The following is a 27,939-nucleotide window of genomic DNA, read 5'->3' as shown; positions in this document are numbered from 1 at the left end:
AGCGTAATCGCTGACCAATAGGCGTGAGGGTGGGGCGCGCGGACGTCATGGAGAACGCGCGCCGGCGGCGGAAGGCCGAGGGGGAGTATGGACTTGGGCAACGTGTGGGGAGCTCACCTTGGTTTTTATATTTAATGGTTTATAAATAAAGGTCGGGATTAATAATGATCCCCCAAACAATAAGAAGCATCAGCTCAGCTGTAAAGAATCTCAAGATCCCAGGTTAGCGTCTTTGCTATTGGTGTTGGTTTATTATTGTCACTTGTACCGAGGTAGAGTGAAAAACTTGTCTTGCAAACCGTTCGTACAGGTCAATTCATTACACAGTGCAGTTACATTGGGTTAGTACAGAGTGCATTGAGGTAGAACAGGTGAAAACAATAACAGTACAGAGTAAAGTGTCACAGCTACAGAGAAAGTGCAGTGCAATAAGGTGCAGTGTAGATCGTGAGGTCAGAGTCCATCTCATTGTATAAGGGAACTGTTCAATAGTCTTATCACAGTGGGGTAGAAGCTGTCCTTAAGTCTGGTAGTACGTGCCCTCGGGCTCCTGTATCTTCTACCTGATGATAAGATATCTTTATTAGTCACATGTATATCAAAACACACAGTGAGATGCACCTTTTGCATAGAGTGTTCTGGGGGCAGCCTGCAAGTGTCGCCGCGCTTCTGGTGGCAACTTAGCACGCCCACAACTTCCTAACCCGTACGCCTTTGGAATGTGGGAGGAAACCAGAGCACCCAGAGGAAACACACGCAGATGTGGGGAGAACGTACAAACTCCTCACAGACGGTGGCCGGAATTGAACCCGGGTCGCTGGCGCTGTAATAGCGTCACGCTAACCATCCAGCTGTGAGGGAGGCTGCACCTCCATCAATCTGTTGGAGACCTGGTGCACGGCCCTGGGGATGGTGGTGTCATTCGGGATACATCTAGGAGCCTCAGTGTCAAAAGTTGCAGCTTTCTTGGTGTTCTTGTTAAACTCTAAGGGCTCTTGTAAACTAAAGGATCCTGCGTGGTTTGTGTCTTGATTACGTAATCTACGTCATTAATCTTAGACTCAACTTCGTAAGGGACATGTTGTTAAAGCTGTCTCAATCCTGACCTCTGTGTGGAGTTTGGACATTCGCCCTGTGAACGCCTGGGTTTCCTCCCATGTCCCAAAGACGTGCTGGTTGGTCGGTTAATTGGTCGCTGTAAATTACTCCTTAGTGTGCAGGTGAGGGAGAGGATATTGGGGGTGGGTGGGAGTTGGGAGAGCTACTGCTTCACAGCTCCAGAGACCCATTTTAAATCATGACTTCGGGTGCTGTCTGTTTGGAGTTCGCACGTTAGCCCTGTGAATGCCTGGGTTTCATTCGGGTGCTCTGGTTTCCTCCCACATCAAAGACGTGTGTGTTGGTCAGTTAATTGGCCACTAAATTGCTCCTAATGTTTAGGTGAGGGGTAGAATCTGGAGGGAGATGTGGTGCAGCTGGCAGATCTGCCTCACAGCTCCAGAAACCCAGGTTCAGTCCTGACATTCAGTGCTGTATGTGTGGTGTCTGCATATTTTCTCTCTGACTCTGTGGATTTCCTCCTGGTACTCCGGTTTCATCATACATCACAAAGACGTGAGAGCTGGTAGGTTAATTGGCCCCTGTAAATTAGCCAAAGTGTGTTGGTGAGTGGTTGAATGGTAGAATCTGGGGGGAGTTGATGGGAATGTGGGGAGAGTAGGTTACAGGGAAAATTAGTGGGGAATGGGATTGCTCTTTGAGATGGCATAGGCTCACTGAACTGAAGTGGTTAAACTCTATGCCGCAAGGTAACATGGTAATGGTGGCTGAAACAGGTGGTATAGTCCTTCATGATCTGTTATTGAGACTGGAAAAAAGAGAATCTTAAAAATTAAGACTTCTGTTGAACAGTCTCTGACCTGAAATGTTGTCTCTGTTTTTCTTTCCATAGATGTTGACTGATCTACTGAGTTTTTCCAGCATTTTCTGTTTTAATCTTAAAATTAAATGTCTCATTACTTTCTCTCGGTAACTGACATTACAGTTAAATACTTACAGATACAGAAGATAATATGGTCCAAAGCCAAATACTGTAGATGCTGGAAATTGGAGGGAATAAAGCAGAAAATGCTCAGAAGATCAGACAGTACCTGTGGAGTGAGAAACAATGTTTCAGGTTGTTGATTTTTAGTTAAGTGATCAAAGTGATGGAGCTGAATGAAAGAGAGTGGTAATGGAGCAAGTCAGAGCTGGTGACGTTAATCAAGGAAAGATGTGGCAGTGAAAGTAAGTTTTGATAGAAACCTGATCAGAAAGGAGAAGGAAAATTTAATCTTGAGTTTTCACCACCTGAGTGAATGTGATCTTAAAACTTTACATCTGGTTTTTCCAATTCAATATTGTAACATCATTTGCTTTTACTATTTCCATACTAATTATAGGAATATTATTTTTTATAAAATAGTTTTATGATAATTATTGTATGGATTGCTGCCATGTTGAATATGTGATTTTTCTCATCTGTCATGTGACTCTTTCTAAAAGAGAAATTCTAGATTTGTCAGAGAAACCAAATTCTATTACATTAAAAACTACTACGAGGAAAAGTTAAATAGTATCAAGTGTGGCATATTGTTTCACTTCTTTCTATAACTTCAGTGATATCGATTGGAATACTGTTCCCTGAATACAACATTATTATTATTGTTATTATTATTATTTTTTGGTCTTGATAGTTTAGGGTTTTGCATTAGTGACAGTGACATAACAGCAATGTGTCCAAATCCTTTTGGTATAATGCACAGGTGATCTTGGAGATGCAAATTCAATCATCATTTGCTGATTCAGGAGTTGTATGAGGTTGACCAGCCATGTGAAAAATTAGGAGCTCCTGAGTGTTCCTGTGAATGGACTGTAGAGTTTTATTATTATCCCCTTCCTCTGCACTGTCAGAAGGGCTTAGTTTTTGGTTAATCAGTCATTTGCCCTAACTCCTGTAAATAGATTTGAGTTTGTGTAATTTTCCTGTTGTGGTCAAATTGTTTTGCTGTAACAGAAAAAAAATAAATACAGTAATTGTTTTAAAGGACTAATGAATGTGTACAGACAAAGTGTGAACATAGAATCACTGAAATTTTAGTCATTTTAATGCGGATTTAATGGTTCGTTATTCTTTCTGTTCTTTAGGGTGTGCAAACTGCCTGTACAAGAGATTTTCCATTATGCCATCTGGGCAAAAGAACCTCCCCACTCGCTACCTAGGGCAGCCTAGTCCCTTCACGCATCCCCATCTCCTGAAAACAGGTTAGTGAAAGATCGTGATTTGATGAATATGTGCTGGGGATTTTCAAGCCCACAGGGTCTGACTGAGAGTTCTCATTGTGCTTAAGTTGTTACATTGCTGACTCCAATGTTGTCTTGGATGGAGCCTATCTTAGTACTGTGAATAATTACCATAGTTAGATCCAAGTGGTTGGATAGTAAGGCATGCAGAGGAAGTTGGCTTTTTTAATTTTTTTTTGTGATCTGGGCATCAGTGGGAAGTCTAGTATTTTTGCCCATTCCTAATTGCCTTAGGGAGGGTAGTAGTGAGCCACCTACTTGAGCTGCTGCAGTTCTGGTGAAAGTACTCCCACAATGCTGCTTGATAGTTGTGAAGGAAACTCAATGTATTTCCAAGTCAGCATGTGTGCAAGTTGCTGTTCTCATGCACCAAAGTTGTCCTTGGTGGTTGAAGTTCTGGATTTGGAAGGTATTTCCAGGGTAGCATAGGTAGGTAATCGCAGTGCAGTTTGTCATTGCTATGCACTGCAGCCACTGTGTATCCGTGATGGAGAGATTGGATATTTACAATAGTGGATGGCGTAGTGGCTGGGTGGATTTAGGATGCACATTAATAAGGATCCACTTAAAAAGTTTAACAGACTCGAGGGTCTGTTTGACCTCTGTCTTCCTACATCCTAACTGAAATTATCTGCAATTGAAGGAACTTGCACTGTTTTTAAGCTTATAATTGAGCATTCACCACATAGGCTTGTAGAGAATGGGATTTTACAATGTAGGACTAATCACCTTGAGGATGTAGTGCCTTCAAGTGTGTTGGCAGGGAAAATATTATTTAAATTCACAATTATGGACTTCGTGACATTACCTTTTGCATTTCTTGTTTTCCTTGTCTTTTATTCAATGGTGATCAGCTATGAAGTTTTATTGTGGATATTAGTTTAAAGTATCATCATCCCAAGGCTGCTAGTTGGGATTTCAAGTCAAATTTTGGGGCTAAAAGTCTTCTTTTGCTTGGCAACTGCAAGTGGGATAGTTTTGTTTTCATTCTCAGTGGGTACATCTGCACCATAGAACTGCCCACTGTTTAATACTTAATATCAAATGAAGAGACCATAAGCATGATTAACATTAGAATATGCAAACAAGCATAATTAAAAATGAAAAAAGAAGTTTAATTTTAAAGAGGAAAGTCATGTTTTAGTACAATGTAACATTAACTTATTAGAGAGTTGCAGTGAAGGATGGGTTATAGAATTGCATAAATGTACAAACAGATCTTTTGACCAAACTGGTCCATGCTGACATTTATGTTTTACATGAGCTTGCTCTCACTCTGTGCTGAGTACAGCAGTAAGTTGTGGTATATCAAAAAGAGTTACTGTATTTCCACTTCATTTACAGGTGAGGTCACCCCTAGGTTGACACAGACAGAATATGCGCTGCGGCGGCACAAACTACTAAGTCTCATCCAGAAAGAAGCTGAGACCCTGGGATCTTCTGACCATGCCATTATTCTGCTGTCCCACCCCACTTACTACATGACGAATGACATCCCATTTCCATTCCACCAGAACACCAACTTTCTGTACCTCTGTGGTTTTCAAGAGCCGGACAGCATTCTGCTGCTCCACAGTATTCCCGGAATGAGCCTGCCTTCCCATAAGGCTGTCCTGTTCGTGCCAAGGAGGAACCAGAACCGAGAGCTATGGGATGGCCCACGGTCTGGGGTCGATGGTGCCGTTGCCCTTACAGGGGTGGATGAGGCCTATAATACTGAGGATTTCCGACAATATGTACAGAAGTTTAAAGGTTGGTAACATCGAGCTTTCGCAAACATAGAGAGAAGTGCAAAGAAATGGACTGGTTACGTGCAACAAAGCCACAGGAATTGTTCCAGTGGAAAATGGAACTGTCACACTGGGATGCTGTCCAGAAGGTGGAACACAGTGCACTGCTGGTGCAATGTAGTGGATGCTCAATATCTACCTTTTGCTACTCCTGGCCTGGGAGTGCTCTGTGCAAAGTGCCTAAGACAATCTAACATTCCTTAAGTTTATTAGAAAGGTCCCAGATTTGACTTTTTGTCAAAGCATGTTGCATGAGGGCTTGGACTGGGCAAGCATGAATGAATCTCTGGAGGGTGAATGCCCTCTAAAGAGCTGACAATGCTATTTGATCTTTGGTTGATGAGCTCTTGGAAGGTGTTATTTGAAATTTGGCTACAAAAAAAAGGCCTTGGAGGCCTTAAAGGGTGCAGAAGTTTCATTAGAATGGCATCAAGGAGGAAGGGTTTTTCTGGGGAGCAGAAAAAGGTAAAGGAAGATGTATTAAAATGTTTAAAATTATGAGGGATATATATGGTGAGTAATGGTATCAACTTGCAGAAGTGTCTTTAACCAGAGTTTATGAACTTAAGATAGTTGACAGAAAAGGGCAGGGGATGTCAGTGCTCTTTCTTTGGAAGTTTGCTGGATTATGGGGAAAGAGCAGGGAAGTATGATGATTGGACAGCTGTTTTTGAGAACAAGCACAGGCATGACAGATCAAAAGACAGCCTCTGGTGCATTATAATTCTTCACATATCCATGGTTCATTCGGGTGAGGGAGGTTTACAGTTGCTGCTGTAGTTCTGCACCTACAAGTAGTGAAAATAGCATTCGAGATGTATGTGCGTGTCCATTCTGTGCTTGCATTTCTGGTAAGTTGTTCCCCTTGTCATGAGTTCTGTTTCGCAAGAGTCAAACTTTCAATTGTGTAATGACTGCCTCTGTCTGTGGCTCAGTGGAAAATAATATGGGCCTCTGAACGATCCAAAAGCAATATACTGTAGACACTGGAAATTTGCATCTGTGAACCTCATTTGCTCCTAAACGCCAAGAATGGAAATTAGAACGAAGTCAGTCGTGCAAGACAAAGTCTGTAATGCGATATCTGAAGTAGATGGGTCAGCAGTGCATTGTTAACAATTAACCAGCCTTCCTCAAGAATGTCTGAATGTCACACTGGGAGTAATTTGTGCCAACATTAATTTTTTTCAAAGTTTTTTCACTTTTTGAAATTGATTTTTTCCTCTGTCAAGATAAGGGAAGAGAAGTATGCTATCAGCCAGTTTGCCTAACAGTGGTGATAGAGAGATTTCTGAAGACAATTATCTATGAAAAAATCCATTGTCATTACTGAAAAATGTGGGCAATAAGTTTAACACAAAATAAATGATCATCTTGGAGAAGCTTTGCTAAAGGGTCATCGATTTGAAATATTTGTGTTTCAGATGCTCCTTGATCTACTTGATATTTCCAGCATTTTCTGTTTCTATCATAAGTTAGTAAATGAAAGTTATTAGAGAAAATATGAAGCATTGACCCTAGTACTGCAATGGATGTGTATATGAAGCTTTGAAAAGATGTTTGATAAAGTGCCACATATAGGACTTGTTAGCAAAACTGATGCCCATCATATTCTTCTTCTTATCCTTAGATAGCTCTTGGGATCAAGGATGACTTGCTTTCTCTCTAGTTCTAGGTGGCTAATGAGGTCAGTAAGGGACCTGCAGACTCTGTCACAAATGAGGCAGGAGGTGCTTGACATGGTGGAAAGATGAGCTAGTGGTTTTCAGTGCCATCCCTTCGCCACTTTGAACCGTCATGAGCCAGGGATTCCCACAAGTCAGTGGGGATGTCACATGTTTTCTTTGATGCTTTGAAAACATTCTTGAATCATTTCCTCAGTGCACCTGGTATCTCTTGTCAAGACAGCTTGCAATAGTGTGTCTCTTTTGAAGTTTGGTGTCAGGCGTCTGAATAACATGGGCTGCTCAATAAGCCAACTGAGTATAATTAGAGCCTCAGTACTGTGGATGTTGGCTTGTGAGGGAGCACTGGTTCAGCTATCTTGGCAGTGTTGTTTGGAGGAGTTTGCAGAATTGCATTGGTGGTACTTTTTCAATGCTTTGAGGTTCGTGCTGTAGGTAGTCCATGACTCGTACACAGAAGGGGAGGAATCACTGCTGCTCAGTAAACCATGAGTCTGGTTTGTGGTCTTGACCTTCAAGTACTCCTTCCTCAGACAGCGAATGGCTGTGCTGGTGCACTGAAGGTGATGGCATATTTCACCATCCACTATTGCTGTGTTGGCTCCCAAGATATGAAGGAAGGGGTTCATTTTTTTTTCCAGGATATTGTCATAGACCTTCACTGTCAGCAGGCAGCATTGTACAGGCAGGCAAGTTGATGGAGAACTTTTCCTGTTAGGATGAAGTGTGTAGCTCGTTCCCTTGTGTGCTCAGTGAGCAAGTCAACAACTACTTGGATATAGAAGCCCAGTGTACTGGAAGTTGGGGTAACCTTGGTTCTGAAACGGAACTGTAGCAGATGCGTGGGGAACCTGCATTGCTGCCAATTAAGTTCAAGGAAGCTCTTGAAGCAAGAATTTTAGGAGTGCAAACTATTTCAATTACAAGACTAAAGGAATTTATAGAAATAAGATACAGTGCAACTTAGAAAATAAACAAGATGAAATAGGTTCTAAATAGCTAGCTTAGAAAATAAGTCTGAAGTTACTTATTTTCTTTGAAAATAAACAACTTTGAAGGTAGCAAGACAGGATGATTATGCTGTTAAAATCAATGTAGGATTTTTAAATTTCAATAAGAGGCATAGAATGCAAAAGCTGGGAAGTTGTCCTAAACCAAGGATTGAGGGTTATTGGGTACATAGAGAGAGAAGATAATCTGGAATTGTTCTTCTTAAGGCAAAAAGGTAAAATAAAAGTTCAATAAAAGTGTTCAGGATTAAAGGAGTTTATGATAGAGTAACAAAGAAGGAATTGTTTCTGCTAGTGAGGTCAGTAGCAAGAAGATGCAGAATTAGAATAATTGGCAAATAATCCAGGAAGAAGATGAGGGAAAATTTTAAAACTATATTGCCTGCATAAGTGGCAGAAGCAGTTTCAATAGCTTCTTCAAAAGGAAAGTAGAGGTTTACTAAGAAAAAGGAAAGATTGTAGATCTATGAGGAAAGAGAGTATATCTAATTGGAGATCTCTTTCAAAGAACCAGTATAGAAACGCTGAGCTAAATAGCCTACAATCCAATGGTATGAAGGTTAAATTTTCTAATTTTAGGTTCCTGTGTTCCTTTCCATTCCCACCAGTCCACCCAGGTTCTCTCTCCCTCTGTTCGCCTTTTCCATCCCTTCCCCATTGTTACCAAGACTCTTCATCCTTCTCCACCGGGTTCTATCTGCCCATCATCCCTCCCTTATCTGGTACCGCCTATTACCTACCAGCATCTGTCTCACCCATCCCTCTCACTTCTATATCCTGGCTATCTTCCCTCTACACTCTCAGTCCTGATGCAGGGTCTTGACCCAAAACGTCGACCATCCCTTTGCGTGACCTACTGATTTCTTCTAGCAGTTTTTGCTTCATATTCCAGCATTCTCAGTTTCTGTCTCTGAGCTAAATGGCCTCCTGTGCCTTGCTAAGGATGTAGTCAGGTGACCTGCAGCCCTGTTAGCCAGTAGATAAAGGGTAATGGGGGTGGGGGGAGGGGTTGTTAATTCTCCTGCAGGAAATGAAACAATCAGCTAGTGACAGGTTGGTGCATTCATTTGTGGTATAGGCAAAATAGAACCTTGCAAGGAAATTTAAGTTCAAACACATCCTCCTGTCTGACAGCAGGTCAGTGGGTTCTACTGGCTTCTAGTTAACTCTGCATTAAAGTATATACAATGCTCCACTTTGATTGAAACCTACAAGCTTTGTATTGAGTCACAGAGAGATACACCCCTTCAGCCCATTGAATCTGCACTGACCATCAAACCAGCCATTTACACTAATCCCATTTTTTATCTCCTTGTATAATTTGGTGTCAAATTATGTTTGATAAGACTCAGTGAAAGGTATAATGTAATATTGAATCATATGATACTACACCGGAGGAGGCCATTTAGCCCATTGACTCTATGGCAGCGGTTTGGAAGAGTAAATTCAGTTATTTCCATTCCTTGGCTTTCCCCATCTATTCCTGCAGATTTTTACTCCAAGTATTTATCTCATTTTCTTGATATGAATGCAAGTCATTGTACTGACTGACGAATTTTGCCCACCTCCTTCTCCATTTCTCATTTAGATGAAGGGTACACACTATGGTATGACAATGAGCCTTCTGTCCATTCAACACTACATTCAGACTATCTGCAGCCCCTTGTAGATATCAAGACTAAGAGCAAGAATACTGTCAAACCGGTTCAGACTCTTGTTCAATATCTAAGACTTATCAAGTCAGACACTGAGATTGAACTCATGAAGATGGCTGCAAAGATCACCTCAGAGGTAGGTTACTATGGAGATGTTGAGGAACCAGGATTGCATTGATGGTGTTTTGTTTTTTGCAGGGAAGAAGATTCTTATTTTTTCTAATCCTAATAATTTCCTCAAATGGAGAGTCCAGAATTGAGAGTCAGAGGGTCAATTAGTTCCAAATATGACAGGAAATTCAGGATATTACCTAGAGAATGAGGAAAATGTGCAAATTGTTACGAAAGAAGTCATCGTGGCAAATGGGTGATTTCATTGGAAGGAAAGCTAAATAAATACACGGAAGGAATGGTGGTGTATTAATGGGAAGCTCCTCTGAGCCATTAATGCCAGCAGAGATTAGTTGACTGAATTGCCCATTGCTTATTGCCATGCTTTAAATACTATGTAATGTAGCTTAAGGCACACACCTCCAGCATAGAGTGTTCATATTATCTCGACCTGTTTTTCCCAATGCAAGGATAGGCTGTGAGTGTGTGTAGTGAATTCAGTCATATCATGACCCAACATCCGTGCACAGCATTTCCAATGTGATTTAATAGATTCCTGAAGCAAGAACTGAAACTGATTTTCTCCTCCCTAATCCAGGGGTCACCAAAGCCAATTACAGTAGCCCAAACAACAGGGCAACTAACTCACCAAAGTCTGGCAGCTGTGACTTCGGGGTTCCTCATATTTATGCCTCATTTTCTCAACAGACACATTATTTACTGAATTAATTAGAGGAGATCTTTTCACTCAGACAAGAACCTACAGTGAAATACACCCTGATAAAGTGAACTTTATATAGGGCAGCCTGTGGGAGTTTGATTCTTAGTTGATCAGTATGCCTGGACTTTCCACGTCCCCAGAAAATAGTGAGTTTTGTGCACATTTGCAAGCAAAATTCTGAGTATGTACGGAATGAAACTCAATGAGGTAGAAGCCGCAGGAATTATCGAAGCATAGGGAATCATTCCTGCTCCAGAACAAGTATGAAATTGAGCATCAGTGTTCTTGGAAATTAGACAGGCAAGTAGCCAATGTCTGTTGGATGTTTCCGGTAAGCTGTCCAGCAAAGAGGACATCAGTTAAGTTGGCTACATTGGGGGCAAGAGTGGACAACAGGCCATCCCCTCGTTTAAAAACTTATGAACACCTCTATATACAGAGGACTCCCATAACATTGTTAAATTAAAGTCTGATGTACATATATATGAACTAGTTTGCTCCTTCTTCCACTTTTAATAATTGTTCCTTCTTAACAGACGTGTTTTTGATGCCCTTCATTACAATACTGTGGAGGTATGGTTACCATATCGAGTGATTTTTGGGCACTTTCTGACTTGCGGACAAAATTGTCATACGGACATCTGTAAAAATGGAACCCATTCATTACCCAGGGATGGCCTGTATCACAATGCACGCTGTGTTGTAAACTGGGGATTGATGATAACAGTTTTAGGGTCTGGGATTAGCAGGGGAAAGCATAATCTGTTTCCACAGCTCCACATTCACCTATTTTTGTTTAAAAAGCTTGTATCTTTGGTAGTGGCCAACTATGATCCATTTAATGGTTTTCAGGGCAAATTTACAACTGGGTATTCTCAGCACAGGTTTTGGCTTATGTCAGGGCATTCCAGTCATGAGCAATAGTCCTAAAACGAGTTTCCCCTGAATATATGCAAGAAATGTAATCTGTGTTTTGTCATCTGCCTGGAACAGCTTTAAACAAAAATGCCTTATGGATATAGCAGTGAGGATAATACCTGCACAGATTGGGTGAAAGCTGTCCCACTGTTAAATGGGTGTCCCTGTGCTCAAAAATGGGTACCATTCCTATCCTGCTGTGTCTGCCTAACCAAATGTTTCTCTGAGTAAATACTGTGGCCCTAGCATTAAGTTGCTTTGCAAAGTTTGCAAACAATTAAAGAACTAATACAAAGCTCATTATTTATTTTCAGGCATTAAACAGTACAATGTTTTCAACCAAGGCTCCAGTTGATGAGTCCTACCTGTATGCAAAGGTAAGCAGCAACATTTCAAACTGGATACTTTTTTGAGCTGTAGCAGTCAAGTGTACGTGGGTTGACTACCAATGAGTAGGAGTGGCTTATCAAACACATATCACTTAATATAGCACAGGAGTCCACAAGGCCCACCATGCTTGGTAGATTTCTCCAATTAATCATCTCTCTGACATTTTATGTAGCTGCACACGTTTTTGTCTGTCAAATGTTTTTCCAATTCCCTTTTGAAAGTTACTATTTAAGTAGCTTCCACCTTCCCTAAATTGATAACAATTTAAAACCAAAAGAAAATTAATCGATGACTAATAAGTACAGATTTCTGTTGGCATCCTTGAGATTAAGTTTTGACTCCCAGCATTTTAAGATTTAACATCATTTTACATCATACCTATGGGTCTGAAGTGTTCCAGTGAAAGGAAAAGAGTTTTATCAGAGGTATTGGACACATATCCAATCACCCTGGGAGCAGCTTGCTGCCCTCTTAAGTCTGTGATATTCTTCAGTCAATATCAATGAGGTCCCGCCCAATTGCAGCAAGATAATCATTGAGAAGGTGTCAATCAATGGTCTGCTAGATCGCCCTTCTCTATTGACATGCTTTAAGTGAAGGGTTGAGGTTCATTGCAAGACATCATCAAAATTACAAGAGGTAAAGATTTTATCCACAGCCTCAGAACATCCTGGAAGACTTCATAATCACCAAAGTATAATCGCAGTTGGAAATGCAGCACCTAACTTGCTCACAAGGTCCCACAGAGAGCAACTGAAGATAACCAGGTCCTCTGTTTTACTTGTGTTGATTGAGAAGTAAAGCCAAGCTGCTAAGAAGTATTCTGCTCTTCTTTGAATAGTGTCTTCAGAAACTTTACGTCAAACTGAAAGTTAAGTTTGATGTCTTTGTTGCAAAATGGAAGAAGTGCTCATCAGTTCTCATGTCTGAGTGGGGCTTGAACCTATAATCTTCTGCTTTGGAAATGTGTGCTACTCCCTGAACCACATCTGCCACCTGGTTGACACTAGGCATAGATTTTAATGCTCTGTAAATTATCAGAGAAAGGGATGTTAAAGAGGTGAGGTTTTCCAGTGTGCAAGGAAAACAGGATAGGCCATAAAAACAGGAAAAGCTAGAAAACACCAGACAATATCTATGTCGAAAAAAAAATTAATATCGATAATATACTTTCATCTGAACTGAAGGATGATAGAGGAAACTTTTAAGTCAGTGCAAAGCAGAACGAAGCACAAACAACAAATATAGCAGAAGGGAAACAGTAAAAAAAATTTTGGCGGAAGTATTCTAAAACTGGGGCTCAGAGCCCTAGTGAGTCATAGAATTATAGAACAGTACAGCACAATACAGGCCCTTCGGCCCACAATGTTGTGCCGACCTTTAAACCTCGCCTAAGACTATCTAACCCCTTCCTCCCACGTATCCCTCTATTTTAAATTCCTCCATATGCTTATCTAGCAACCTCTTGAATTTGACCAATGTACCTGCCTCCACCACTGCCCCAGCAGCGCATTCCATGCCCCAACCACTCTCCGGGTAAAAAACCTTCCTCTGATATCTCCCTTGAACTTCCCACCCATTACTTCCCACTCATACAGCATGGAAACAGGTCCTTCAGCCCACCATGTATGTACCAGCAATCAAGTACCAGTCTATACTAGTCAGAGAGACTTGCAGCACAGAAACAGGTCCTTCGACCAGCACTCAGCCCATAGCTTTCTATGCAATAATATTTCTACTGCCTCCATCACCTCGTTAGGCAGTCGTTCCAGATTTCAACCATGCTCTGGGTGGAAAAAATGCTTCCTCAAACCCCCTCCAAAACTCCTATCCCTTACCTTAAATCTGCGCCATCTGGTCATAGACATCTCAACTGAAGGAAAATATTTCTCACTATCTATGCCCCTCATAATTTTGTATACTTCAGTCAGGTCCCTCTCCATGTCCTACATTGCAAAGAAAACAAATCCAGCCAGTCTGGTCTCTCCTCACAGCTGTAATGCTCCATCCCAGGTAACATGCTGATGAACCTCCTCCACACCCTCTCCAGTGCAATCACATCCTTTCTATGTAACAACCAGAACTGCACACAGTACTCCAGTTGTGGCACAATCGATGCTTTATATAGTCGTACCATAACCTCCCTGCAATTTTATTCTGTGCCCCAGCTAATGAAGGCAAGTATCTCATATGCCTTCTTAACCACCTTTTCTACCTCTTACTACTGCCTTCAGGGATCCTATTGCATATACACCAAGCTCTCTCTGTTCCTCAGTAGTTCCTAGGTTCCACCATTCATTGTGTATTTCCAACCCTTATTGATCCTCTCAAAATGCAACACCTCAGATTTTTTAAGATTAAATTTCATCTGCCATTTCTCTGCCCATCTAACCAGTTCATCAATATTGTTCTATAATCAAAGACCCTCCTCGCAATCAACATCACAAGTTTTCATGTCATCTGCAAACTTACTAATCATTCCTCCTACATTAGCATACAAGTCATTAGTGTACATGACTAACAACAAAGATCCCAGAACCAATCCCAACAGTACACCACAGGTCACAGATCTCCAATCACATAAACAACCTTCTACTTTCTGCCACTCGTTTCTCCCCACCCACCCCTTCCTGACTTCTGGCACTTTCCCCCGCAGCCGTAACAACACTTGTGCAACACTTGTTCCTACACCTCCTCCCCACCATTATCCAGGGACCTGAACATCCATTCCAGTAAAGCAACGATTCACGTGCACCTCCTCCAACTTCATCTAATGCATTTATGCTGCTGATGTGGCCTCCCATTTTTTTTGTTTCCTTTCCCGTACCGCTACCCCCCAGCCCCCATCACACGTTTTTGTCCCCCTCCCTTTCCTGGTTCTATTGACTGACTACCCACACACTTCACCCACTAGATCCCATCCCCCATCTCGTTCCATATGCCCTTAATTGATCCCATTATCACTTATCAGATTCCAGCATTGGTAGCCTTCGTGTCCCAACTTATCACCCTCTGTCTTCAGCATCACCCTACTCCTCTCCCACCTGGCTCCTTCTGCCCATCATCCTTCACCTTCTCCTCAGTCCACCAGTCACCTACCAGCCCCTGTCTCACCCTTTCCCCTATATATCTTTATACTGGCTGTCTTCCTGCTCCACTCTCAGTCCTGATGCAAGGTCTCGACCCAAAATATTGACAATTCCTTTCCCCCCCACAGATGCTGCTCAACCAGCTCCTCCATCACCTCTTTGCCTGCTATCACTAAGCCATTTGCCAAATTGTCCTGGATCCTCTGGGTTCTTATATCTTGGACCAATCTCCTGTGGGGGAACTTGTCAAACATTTTACCAAAGTCGTCGTAGATTACATGCAATAGCCACATCGACACATGTTGATTAATTCCTGCCTCTGCAAGAGTCAGGATACTGGGTCATGACCCCCACATATAAATTACTGTATTAAATAATGGTCCCCTGTTGTGTGGTGTGTGCACTTGTGTATGTATTGTTTGAATTTGCACTAATGAGATGTTTCACAGTTTTGATTAAAGGTAATCACATCCTGTCTGGATGCTAATGTACGGAGGTGGTATTCTAAAATATGGTTGGTTTCTGTGTGAGGCGGATTAAGTGGATTGAAGATGGTCTTTCATTACCTGTGATTCCACAATATTTATACATTGCAGTTTGACTTTGAGTGTCGAGCTCGAGGAGCAGATCTCCTGGCCTACCCTCCAGTTGTAGCTGGTGGCAATCGTTGCAATACCCTGCACTATGTGAAAAATAACCAGCTGATTAAGGTAATGATATAGCCCTTCCTTAGTAAATGCTGATAAAGATGAGATTAATGTGCACTATTTTCTGATTAGTACTTGTGCATTGAGAAATTTCTGGTGCTGCTCATCTGGCTCTTAGGCTGGCAACACACCAGGGAATCTGTTTGCTGTACAACTTTATCCTTGGAAGTGACATGTATTTTCTCATAAATGTTTAATTTGGTTGTTTTCACTTCTATGTCCTCTTTTTGTCCTTTTTTCTTTGCTCCTTGAAACAATGCTTTTGATCTCCTGTCCTAATATCTCACGTGACTCGGTGTGAAATTCTATTTGATAAGTATCCTGTGAAGTTCCTTGGATCACGTTATGAAGTTAAGAGTGTTGTATACAGGCCCGCCCCACAGCCCCCAGCTGATGAATGCCCGACTCGTGTACAGCCGGAGTGAGCATTTGGGATGCAGTCAAGATGGATTTGCTGGCTGTTGTGGGGCTACAGAAATCTTCTGCCGGGTGGGAGTTCTGTTTGTGGCCGCATTTCTGACTTGCGAACTGTTTTATGGGAATGATAAATGCCCACAGGATTCCTGTTTCTCAGCAACCTTGTGATTATTTTGGGTGTAAACATGATTAGGCAAATGTAATTTTCCAATTTGTCTGTCAAGATGCCTATAATTATTGTCACATCAACAAGCTACTGGAGCATGTCCATTGGCCCTCTATATATAGAAGAAAGAGCTAGTTTTAGAAAAGGTGAGAAGTTTCCCAAGTCTTTAGTGTAGACATGCTAATAATTAGGTTTCTTGCTTGAAGAGATACAATTGTACAGAACATGAAAGCAGACCTGTTTAAAAGTAAAATGGAAATGCCATGAAGTTAGAGTACTACTGCATTGTTGGGGCAGAGGGGAGGTTACCACTGGTTTTCCCATCCCTTACTGCTAACACCCATACGTGTCCAATAGAAATTCACACAGAGTGGGTCACATTTTCATAAGATGTAATCAAAAAGCTCAAAAAAACTGCAGATGGAAATCCAAAATTAAAAGAGAAAATGTTGATCCAGTGACGTGTGGACAGAAAAACAGAGTTAAGACCTAGTGGATTGAAACTACCTCAGTGTGAGCATAACCTTAAAATTAGGGACAGGCTGTTCGGGGATGATGTCAGAAAGCAGTTCTTCAAACTCAGGGTAGTGGGAATCTGTAACTCCAGTCCCCAGAAATGCTTTTGAGGCTGGGGAGAAAATGTCAGCACTATGACTGCTAGATTGTTGTTTGACAAAGATATTCAGAGTGTTGGAGCCAGAGAAGAGAGCTGATACAAATCAGGGGTGCAACGGCATACTCTTCTTCCTGCGTTAACCCATTTACTCCATTCTTTTACCAGGAAGGGGAGCTAGTTTTATTGGATGGAGGGTGTGAATATTCTGGCTACGTCAGTGATGTCACTCGGGTCTGGCCTGTCAATGGAAGGTGAGACACAGAGTACAAATTCACCCCAAGCCACATGTTTCTTTAATTGCTACCAGTTTGTTTGCCTTCCTGTCTGAAACGATTGACTCACACTAGGTATGTTTCAGTGAGCCCCACCCATCCTTATTCCCCAAATAAGAGATATTTTGCTGGGTAAATGGATGCAGTGCATGTTGCAGTAGGATAAAAGTCAAGGCTGTTGTTCCACACACGATCACTTGGTGTTCAAAATGCATGGTGCCAGCTAAAGATCTCTGTGCACTTTGGAGGAGTGGGAGATGGTAACTTGGTTGCCCTTATCAGCAAGAGAATGCTGAGTGACATGAAGCAAAGTGCGGAGAGCAGCAGAAATATAAAATGTTTGCAAAAATGAAGTGCTGCAAATGGCTTATCTCTGCAAAACTTGCATCAGTTCATTTATTTGTGGAATTTAAAAGCTCACAAAAATGGCAACCTTCATCATGGGACAGATCTTCCACTTAAAAGCCATCAGGTCAGCTCAGATCTGCCATCTTTTGAGATTGGAACTCATCATCCCACTTCACTTACCAGCTCATGGGCACCTGTGCTGGTCTGAATTGGGTACCACAGATTTGCTGGTTTCCCCTGCCTTAGTCTCGAAGGCAATGCCTTTGATTGGGAATAAATGCCTGCCAGGAGAAGGGTAAATAGACATTTTATTTCATTTAATTCAATGAAATAAAAAGGTCTATTTAAATATATTTAATTGTACTGTGTATGTACATCATAATTTTTTTAAATTTAGTTTTTAAAACTATTTTGATATTGATAATAGCCAGCTTGGACTTGGAGAGGCTCTGTACCATGCTGAGTCTTCGAATCAATTCCAGCTGGCCTTCCAGAGGAAGATTGAATTTAGGATCACTCTGGAAGAAACAGCATGGTCCAAGGGTACGTGATCAGTGAGCTTGGGTGACTTGCCAGTCAGTCCAACCCATGTGATGAGCCTATTGGAATAGTTGGGGGCAAATGGCAAAGCTAAATTTAAGAACAACCAGAAAAAGGTATGATGAAGGAAGAGGAATGGATGCACAAGGTGAGAGGAGATTCATGTGTAGCATAAACACTGGCTCAAGCCATTGGGCCCAAAATCCATTTTCTGTGCTTTAAAATATCTGCAGTTCTAATCCCTCTCCTGTGAAAATATGCAACACAAATGTCTGAAGTTAGCTTTGCTCTGTCCTGCAAGAACATCATTGGTAGCTTGTTGGTCTGTTGCAGGTTCACAGAGCCTCAATCGGAGCTGTATCAGGCCATCCTTGATATTCAAAAGGCCTGCCTCAGTCTCTGCACTCCTGGGATCAGTCTGGAGAACATCTATGGTTTCATGTTGAACCTTCTTGGACAGAAGCTCAAAGACCTGGGAGTCCTGCAGGAGATATGCCAGAATGATGTTTTCAAGGTTAGTTACAAGGCCAGACAAATAATAATCTAACGGTTAACCTGACTGATTGGGATGAAGTGACGAGTTATCAAGCATTTGGAAGGCAAGCAGACTGGCTTAAATGATATGAGCCAAGCTCTATCCCTCTGAATTTATGAAAGATTGCCATTTCATAGTTCTCCAAATGTTCTTCCTCCTGAGCACACAGCACGGCTGTTTAATGCCTGTGTTGTTGGTACTTGGATGAATAGTGGGTCAGTTTAACCCCATGGACACTGCAGCCTCCTGCCAAATCACCTTGAAGCCAGGCAAGGTCCTGTCCAAGCTGATATTCAGGAATCACAGGATATTGGTCTGGAGAAGGAACTAAAGGTGAATTCTCAAAGGGAAATTGCGGGACATTCCAGCTGATTTTTACCAGGAAGGTGGCAATGCAGTAGATCTGCTCCAAGGTGGCTGTAAATTGATGATGTGCTGCAAGTACACAGCACACCAGTCAGCAGCAGAAAGGCAAAACAAATTAATTATTATTTTGGATGAGACTCTAACTTAGAATCAAATTCCTATGGAGTGCTTTGTGTTTTTATTTTAAATGTTTAACATTTGCATATTTTTTTTATGTGTATACTCTGGAGAATTTACAGCACAGGAACAAGGAATGAGGTCCAACTAATCCATGCCAGCCCTCTCATTCCACTCTCCTGTAACTTAATTGAAAATAGCTCAGTTTAAGTTACCCTAGGTCTACTGGGTCTTAGTGCTCTGTATGATAAACTATGGAAGCAGAGAAATATAGGAGTAGGTTTAGGCCATTCAGCCCTTCAAGCCTGTTCCACCATTCAATGTGACCGTGGCTGATCCTCCGTCTCAATATGACTTATTTCATTTTCCCCGTACCCTGTAATGCCACGTGTGTCTAGAAACTTATCTGTCGGTGTCTTGGCCTTCACCACCACCTGTGGTAGCCAATTCCACATGCTCACCATTTTCTGAGTGAAGAAATTTCTCCCCATCTCAGCACTCTGCATGCATACGTTTCTACTCTTATATCACTATACAAATTGTCTTCTTATATATTTTTGAAAAACGAACTTAATGCATTTTTACATTTCTCCATCACTGAAGCAAATTTGTATTGTCCTGATTCTCCAGGCTGTTCGCAAGTACTGCCCACATCATGTAGGACATTACCTTGGGATGGACGTCCACGACACACCAGACATCTCGCGCTCCATAGCCCTGCAGCCTGGCATGGTGGTGACCATCGAACCTGGTAAGGAAGCTGGGACTAATGAATCTGAAATTTAACTCTTTCGTTACAAGGTCATTGATTTCAAAGCATACCAGACAACTTGTTTTGCAAACTGTCTTGAGCCAATTTATAGCTGAGATTCAGGTATTCACATTATAGATGTCAAATCTTCAGGTTCACATTCTTTTAAAGAAAATAAACCTATTGTCCATCTACCTTTCACTCTAATTGTTGGACTATTTCTCTGATTAGTTAGTTTACAAGCTAAAGCACTGTTCCCAGAGTCTGTTTGTAAAAAAAAGTGTCTCCACAATCTACAACAGATAGAACTGAGCGTCAGTGTGAGATAAAAGTAGAATGATACTAGAATGATACTTCACTCTTTAATGTCTTTGTACCCTAACAGGATCAATTTCTACACAATAGCACACAAAAAAGAGAGGTGTAAAAAGCCCCCCAGGTTCCTGGACACTGGCCTCTGCTGGAGAAACCAAACACAGATTGGGTGATTGCTTTGCGGAGCACCTGCATTCAGTCCACAGGAGTGACCCTGAGCTTCCAGTCACCATGCATTTTAATTCGCCATCCTACTCCCACTCCCACTCTGATCTCTCTGTCTGTGGCTTCCTGTTACAAGTCCAAACACAACAACAGCTTTTTCTCTGGCAGCCTTCAAGACTCAATATTGAAGTCTCCAACTTCAGATAAATTGTTCTTTTTTTCTGTTTGTATCAGGGCTGGCCATTTCCACATGCCATTCCTCTCCTTTTTTCCATTTATATATTCTGGCCTGCTCAGCACATGCCAGTAGGCCAGACTATACACCATCAACCTGACTTCACAATACACAACAAAAGAGTTTGACTGTTTCAGTGGCTATTATCCATCATTTCACTCTATTACCGACATTCCCTGTGTTCCACCGATTCCCTCCCCCCACCTTCTCTGTAACCTAGACTAACTTGCTTTGTCTCTCAGTTCTGATGAAGGGTCTTCAACCTCAAACATTATTTTCTTTCCTCTTTCCATAGATACCGCTTCACTGGCTGAGTTCTTCCAGCATTTCTGTTGTTTCAGATTCCAACATTTGTGTTCCTGGAAACAGTAACTATTTGCTATTTACAAGCCCCTTCCACTCGGGTGACCCAATATCCTCATTTGGCCACAGAGGATGGGAAATGAATACCTATATCCATTGGGCTAGGCCAGAAGATCAGACTTCCTGGGTCATTTTACCTGTGATACTCCTCAATATCACTGTCCTAAATATTTATCCATCATCCTCTATAAATTTAAGAGACTTCTACAGTCTCCTTTCTCTAAATTATTCAAACTGTTTGGTATTCACTTCGGAAAGAATATTATAACTTTACTGGGTCATTTGAAGACGTATTTAGCAGTATTCTGAAACTACATTTTTGGTATCCCTGGCTCTTTGCCAAGCCTTTTGCTTCATTCTGCTTCAGGCCCTTGTTTCCTAATAGTAGGTTTATCTTAACTTCATTCGCAACTTAAATCTGACTGCACCTACTTGCTGCTCTGTTCATTGTCTGTATTTCCTTACCACACAGAAGGCCACTTCAGCCCATCCTGTCTGTGCAAGCTCACTGAGCAATCCCATTACCCCACTAATTTTTTCTGTAATGTATCCTCCTCTCCCCCTCCCGATTCTAAAGTACATCTACACATAAGGGGCAGTTTACAGCGACTTATCAACCTGCACGTCTTTGGGATGTGGGAGGAAGCCCACACGGTTACATGGAGAACTTAATCTGCACATACAGCACCCGAGGTCAGGATTGCTGGAGCTGTGAGGTAGCTGCTTTCCCAGCTGTGCCTCTGTGTCCTTTACCAGGTTTCTGCTTACCCTACAGTGGCCCTAACTGACTATTGTAGGAACAACAAATTTGTACAGGAAAACATGGACCAGTCAGTGTCAGTGCTGTGCCTTTGAATAGACCAGGAGGTCATTTCAGCTTCCTCAACACCCATGCTTCTTCACAGACCTCAAACTGACTTGCTTTATAAAGCCTAGACTCCACCATCCTCTCTTGCAGAAACCTGACTTCATTAACCTCACTGACTCTAAACTTTAGCAAACTTCCTCATAAGCTCTGGACCATTTACAGACTCCAGACTAGTTTATGCTCCTTGTGGATGCTTCTTTATCCTCCTTTGCCACATCCCCACCTTCTGTTCTTTTTCACTCTCATGCTCTCCACACAATCCCCCTCTTCCTCCCCCCCTTCCCCCCAACTTTCCAGAAGAATGTCTTCACAATACAGCAGTCACTTTGAACTTGGGAATTCATCTTGTGATGCTAACACATATCCTCCTACATGCTCCAGAGTAGCCAGCAGCCACCCACCATGATTACTTGAAAGCTTGACCCTCCCTGTTTTTCTGTTAAATTTCCTTTTGGTATCATTGTTCCCATTACAGGAATATATATCCCAGAACATGACACCTTGGCTCCACCAAGATTTCGGGGAATTGGGATTCGGATTGAGGATGATGTTTTGGTTACGGATGAGGCGCCGGTTATCCTTTCTGCAGACTGTCCGAAGGAATTGTCTGAATTAGAAAAGGTCTTGAACTGCCATTAACAAGCAGACACTGAAAGCCTCATCAATTTAGGTGTTTGTAATCGGGGAAGTGACAGAGAAGGTCACAAGCGAATCCAGCGCCTCTGCTCAGTTAGTGATGGCTCTGTATGGAATGTGGGGATGCCACCACTTTACAGTATGTCAGTTTGTCTTAATATATAAACTCACAATAGTATTTGTACTCCAAGACAGATTATATAGCAAAGACATGAATTCCAAGCACCAAACAAGAGGTAATATTTGAGAACTTTTTTCACATAAATGGACAGGAAAAGATCCCGTACAAGCAACTGAGCCTTATGATTCCCTGTAACCACAACCTTCCAGTGATCACTCTGAAAGCCCTTTGATTTGGGGAATTGGACCACTATAATGTGAACCCATCTGGAAATGCTTACGTACAGCCTGTGAACAATAAAGGGATCAAACTGCGGTACCTATAACGATGATAAAGCCTCTTGAATATTTTGTGGAGAAATGGTGCCTCTGATTACTGCCAGAGATTGGCTGACCCTAGAAGACTGGCATGAATTGTCTCTTCAGGAAAAGTTTTTTGTCGTAAAGAACTTTGGAAACAATTCATTGATAGTATTGGTTTCCAGTAATGTCTGAACTTCCCAAATATTTTAAATAATGTAGGTGCTGGAAATCTCATATTAAGAACCATAAAATGCTGGAAATATTCCACAAGTCAGACAGCATCTGTGGTGTTATAGTTAACAAGAAGTTCTGGTATAAGTCATTGACTGGCAATGTTAACTGTTACTTTGCCATGTTGGTCTGTCACAGCTTTATCAGCGTATTAGTTTAACACACCTTACCTCAGATGTAAAGGTGTGACAGACTAACCATCACTCTGTGTATCAGTAGCACAAGTTCACATCTGTTATCTGTGTGTTGATAAACATAGTTTTCATTGAAAAACTGAGTTTTTAAACAATCTTACATTACAGTAACCTCTTGATTAATGTCAGAGTTCTTGTATATAGCAAATCATTAATTTACATAACGACAGTGCTATGTTGCTATTAATATGAAAATGATATTTTGTGATTTTATTGATGAATTTCATTCAAACCACAAACATTAAATTTGAGTGACTTACATTTCATTGGCACCTTTCATTTTTTTCTTTCTGTGTAATGTAGGGAAAGTCCATTTTAAAGTAATCACTTCCCTTTTGCATTCCCTGAGCCTTCCTCCATTTGTAGCTGGGACGATGGAGGAATCTGCATCTTCAACAATACTGTGGACCTGGGGGTAACTCTCCTGATTGCATTGCACCCTCCACCCCACCCCACTCCAATCAGTACACCCTGCACATCTTCTCTTTGTAGCAGCTCATTATTGAGTCATACAACACAGAAGCAAGCTCTTCAGCCCTCCATGTCTATGCTGACTTTCAAGTATCCATCCATACTAGTCCCATTTACCTACACTCGGTCCATAACTTTCTGTGCATTGGCATTTCAAATGCTTATCTAGATACTACTTTAAATGTTGTGAGAGTACCTGCCTCTGCCATCCCTTCAGGCAGTGTGTTCCAGATTCCAACCACCCTCTGGGTGAGAAAATTCCTCCTCTGATCTCGCCTATACACCTTACCCTAAACCCCTACTCTCTAATTTTAGATAACTCTGCAATGGGAAAATGTATTATTCTTTGTTTCTTCCTTTTTTTACATCTTCTTTGTTCTTCCTCAAGGTATTTAGTTATTCTTTTGAGAGAATTTGAAGGAGATCTGGAAATACATAGCAGAATAGTCTGTATCTAAGTCTTAAGTGATCACTTTCGCATCAGAACCTGAATTCTGCTACATTATCTAGCTTTATTTCTGTTTGGTTTTTGTTCTCTCAGTTTTTGCACCCTCACTATGACTGTTGAGTGACTACTTTTCATTTGTACCAAAAGATAGTTTTGTGTGGAATAGCTAAGGATTACTGGAGCAGTCTTAAAAATTGTAACAGGTTGCATGGTGTTCTCTATAAGCAGTAATATCGTTATAGCATAGCATATAACCTCTGAAACCTGTAGGATCTCCCTAGTTCTTTTTTATTTCTATCTCTGTGAATCTTTTGCAATTTGTCATGAGGCTGCAAACTCTGCATTACTGGTCCAGGTCTAAAATCACTGAGCTTAGGGATTTCTCGTATCACGCTGGTCTTACCATGGCTCCTGGTCTGATAACACTCTGGTTTTAAAAATTCTGAGACATATGGTGATTTCTTCCATTCATGCAACTCTTCAAGATCTCTCCTTTAATTATGACCTCAACACCCCATCACTGATGACTGTGTCTTCAACTACCCAGATCCCAAGCTCTAAAATTTCCCCTAAACATCTCACTGCTCCTTTAGGTTGCTTCTTTGAATGTGTCTGTCTGATCAAGTTTTTGCTCACTTGCTTTAGTATGGTATTTCAGCATTGTGTTGACGTGGGCAATGCTGAGTGACACCATAGGATATTTTTACTATGTTAATTGTGCTATCTAAATTCAAAATATCCAGAAGAAAGTTGCCAGTTTCATTGTCTTTTATTTTATCTGCTGAGATATTCTAGAGAGATAAAATGAAGCCATCCTCCCCTTGTTCACCTCTATTCTGAGTATCAATGAAGCATTACATTTTGGCATACTGCCAAGGCATTATCAGCCTTGGTATATTTTGCATTTAAACAAAACATTTAATGTAACATATTTGTGTTGTACCCACACACACACACAACAGTAAAAACTTGAATTTTAAGTAACATCCTAAGCAACTTCGTCTTAAGCGGTCCCTTGGGATCAAGGATGATTTCCTTCCTCTCTGGTTCTTTGGCTTCATTGGACAATGCTGAAAGCAATGTGGAAACTGCAGACTCTTCTACAGATGGAAGAGGAGGTCCCTGACACTAGATAGTTTGTGAGGTGGTGTGCTCCTTCTGCACTTCATGCACAACTACTCTGTGCTCTTAATGGATGGACTAGAGGTTCTCAGTACCGTGCTGAATGCTCCTTCTCTGTGCAGTCATGGGCCAGGTATTCTCAAGAGTTATTGTTGCAGTTTTTCAAGGAGGCATATTGAATGTTCTTGAATCTTACCTGGTTCACCTGGTAACCTCATCCCACAACAGAGCTCAGAACAGTGTGTTTGTTTCTGGAGTCTGGTGTCAGGCATGCCAAAGCATCTGACTGAGATTTACAAGGTTCTTGGTACTGGAGAAGTTGGCCTGGGAAAGGACACTGACATTAATTTGCTTGTCATTCCAGTGAATTAGAAGGATTTTGCAGATATGGTATTGGTGGTGTCTTTCAAATGCCTTGAGCTGCCTGCTCTAAGTACTCCAGATGTTAGAAGCACACAGGAAGGCAGGAATCATTACTGCCTACTAAGACTCTGAGTTTTGTGTCAGGTCTGAGGATTTGATCTTCAAATACCTTTTTCCTCATTTGAGAAAGACTAACTGGTGCATCAAAGGTGATGGTGAATTTCATCATCAATGTCTGCTTTCACTGAGAAGTGACTCCTGAGATACGGGAAGTGGTCAATGTTTTCCAGGGTTTCATCATGAGGTGATGAGATGATGTCTTACAGAAGGGGCAGAGTGACAGCAGACCTTTGCCTTGTGGACATTGAGAGGAAAGCCTACCTTTCAGTGAACAAGTCAACAATGATTTTAGCTCCACCTCTGAGTGCACGCTGCAGCTTGGCTACTGATGTAACCTTTGTCTTAGAGTGAAATCTTCATAGGTTGTGTCGTTCTTCAGTATTTCCAAAAATGGCACTGTTGTAGGCCCATTGGTTCGGATCATGGGTTGCATGCGGTCATGAAGCAAATGTACAATGCAACAAATTTGGCAGCTGAATTTGGGGAAATAAAGACATAACCTACAACAACTATTCAGTCCAGACTTGCTACCACTCCCTACTAACAAAAAGCTGAAATGGCCATATCCCAACTAAAAAGGTAACAAGGCCTCATGAGCACACCATAGCTCGGCAGTGGAGAACTTCAGTCATGAATCAACAATCTCATTGTCCACATTTGTGAAGAGGAGGATAGATCAGGTCACAGATCTGAAACGTTGGCTTTTTCTCTTTCCACAGATGCTGCCTGACAGGCTGAGTGTTTTCAACATTGTCTGTTTTTGTTTCAGATTTGCAGCAATTGCAGTATTTGTGATTTTTCAGGATGTGTTAGGGGATGTCAGATGCCATAATCAAGACTAACTTCATTAAAGATAGTAAATCCAACTACGTACTACAGAGGAGCCTTGTTGATGCCATGGAAAAGTCATTGCCGGCGTCCTACTCAACTGCCCTCCTCCAAGTGTCCTAAAAGCTGCTCCCAAATCACAGCGTGGATTCTGTCCAGCTAAAGCCACAATGTTCATGATCTTCATTGTGTGACAATTCCAAGAAAAATGAAGGGAACAACACCAACCCAGAGTACATGATCATTTTCAACCTCATTAAAGCCTTTCATAATTGGTAATTGTTTGAGATACAGTGACGAGCTTTGTTTGCATGCTACCCAGACACATCATTCCATATATAAGCCCCTTGAGGTAGCAAAAAAGAGAAAAAAACAGAATGCAGAATACAGTTACAGAGAAAGTGCAGTGCAGGTACAAGGTATAAGGTACAAGGGCCATGACGAGGTAGATTGAGAGATCACGAGTTCATCTTTATTATATAAGAGGTGCATTCAAGAATCTCATAATTAAAGGAGAGATCTTGAAGAGTTGCATGAATGGAAGAAACCATATGTCTCAGAATTTTTAAAACCGGAGTGTTATCAGACCAGGAGCCATGGAAAGACCAGAGTGATCCGAGAAGTTTGTAAGCTCAGTGATTTTAGACCTGGACCAGTAATGCAAGGTTTGTAGCCTCATGACAAATTGCAAAAATGAATTTTGCTATATACCCAGCACAATAGATTCCTGGAGAGAGGAATAGAAAAGAACCAGGGAGATCCTATGGGTTTCGGAGGTAATGACTGGCAGCATCATATAGTATAACAATATTACTGCTCATAATTGTAACAAGTTGCATGGTGTTCTCTATAACTGCAGAGATAATCTGTGGAGAGGGAAACAGAGTTCACATTTCAGGTTCAAGACCCTTTGTCAGTTTGTCCTGATCAAGTGTAGCAGATCTGAAACGTTAACTCTGTTTCTCTTTTCTTAATGCTGCCTGCCCTGTGGGGTAGAAGCTGTCCTTGAGCTTGGTAGCATATTTTCTCAAGTTTTTGTATCTTCTGCAAGGGGGGAGAAGGGAAAAGGACAGGGGTGGGAGGGATCCTTGATTATGTTGGCTGCTTTCCTGAGGCAGTGAAAAGTGTAGGCAGAGTCTATGGAGGGGAGGCTGGTTTTCATGATAGACTGGGCTGTATTCACAATTCTCTGCAGTTTCTTGCAGTCTTGGGCAGAGCAGTTGCCGTACAAAGCTGTGATGCCTCCAGATAGGACGCTTTCTATGGTGCATCTATAAAAATTGGTGAGGATCATTGGGGACATATCAAATTTCCTTAGCCTTCTGAGGATGTAGAGTCATTGCTTTCTTGGCCGTAGCATCTACGTGGCCGGACCAGGACAAATTCTTGATGATAGTTACATCTAGGAACTTGAAGCTCTCAACCATCTCCACCTCAGCAACATTGGTACAGACAAGGGTGTGTACTCTGCCCCACTTCCTGAAGTCAGGGACCAACCCTTTTGTTCTGACATTGAGAGCGAAGTTGTTGTCTTGACACCAAGCTCTCTGTGTCCCTCCTGTAGTCCCTCTCATCGTTGTTTTAGAACGGTGGTGTCATCTGCAAACTTGT

At 41.7% G+C, this 27,939-nt stretch overlaps 1 protein-coding gene across 2 annotated transcripts; it reads left to right on the top strand.

Moving 5' to 3' along the window:
- The first annotated feature begins 12 nt into the window (after window positions 1-12).
- On the top strand, window positions 13-26,865 carry xpnpep3 (X-prolyl aminopeptidase 3, mitochondrial). 2 transcript variants are annotated; one of them, XM_052042816.1, is made up of 10 exons: window positions 13-222; window positions 3,187-3,303; window positions 4,687-5,094; window positions 9,416-9,618; window positions 11,547-11,609; window positions 15,308-15,421; window positions 16,783-16,868; window positions 18,111-18,291; window positions 19,426-19,546; window positions 21,968-26,865. In XM_052042816.1, the coding sequence occupies exons 1-10, from the start codon at window positions 165-167 to the stop codon at window positions 22,129-22,131; spliced, it is 1,515 nt and encodes a 504-aa protein (XP_051898776.1). In that variant the 5' UTR covers window positions 13-164; the 3' UTR covers window positions 22,132-26,865. The 2 variants fall into 2 exon arrangements, with proteins under 2 accessions (XP_051898776.1, XP_051898777.1); XM_052042817.1 differs by lacking the exon at window positions 3,187-3,303 and having other exon boundaries at window positions 74-222.
- The last annotated feature ends 1,074 nt before the right edge of the window (window positions 26,866-27,939 follow it).

Source organism: Pristis pectinata, chromosome 33 (assembly GCF_009764475.1).
Source record: "Pristis pectinata isolate sPriPec2 chromosome 33, sPriPec2.1.pri, whole genome shotgun sequence".
Taxonomy (NCBI): Eukaryota; Metazoa; Chordata; class Chondrichthyes; order Rhinopristiformes; family Pristidae; genus Pristis; species Pristis pectinata.
This window is presented reverse-complemented; position numbering and strand designations above follow the sequence as displayed.

Coding starts and splice junctions, on each gene's coding strand:
- xpnpep3 (XM_052042816.1), top strand. CDS start 165: ATGATCCCCCAAACAATAAGAAGCATCAGCTCAGCTGTAAAGAATCTC. Junction 5,095..9,415: donor ATATGTACAGAAGTTTAAAG/GTTGGTAACATC, acceptor TTTCTCATTTAG/ATGAAGGGTACACACTATGG. Junction 9,619..11,546: donor CTGCAAAGATCACCTCAGAG/GTAGGTTACTAT, acceptor ATTTATTTTCAG/GCATTAAACAGTACAATGTT.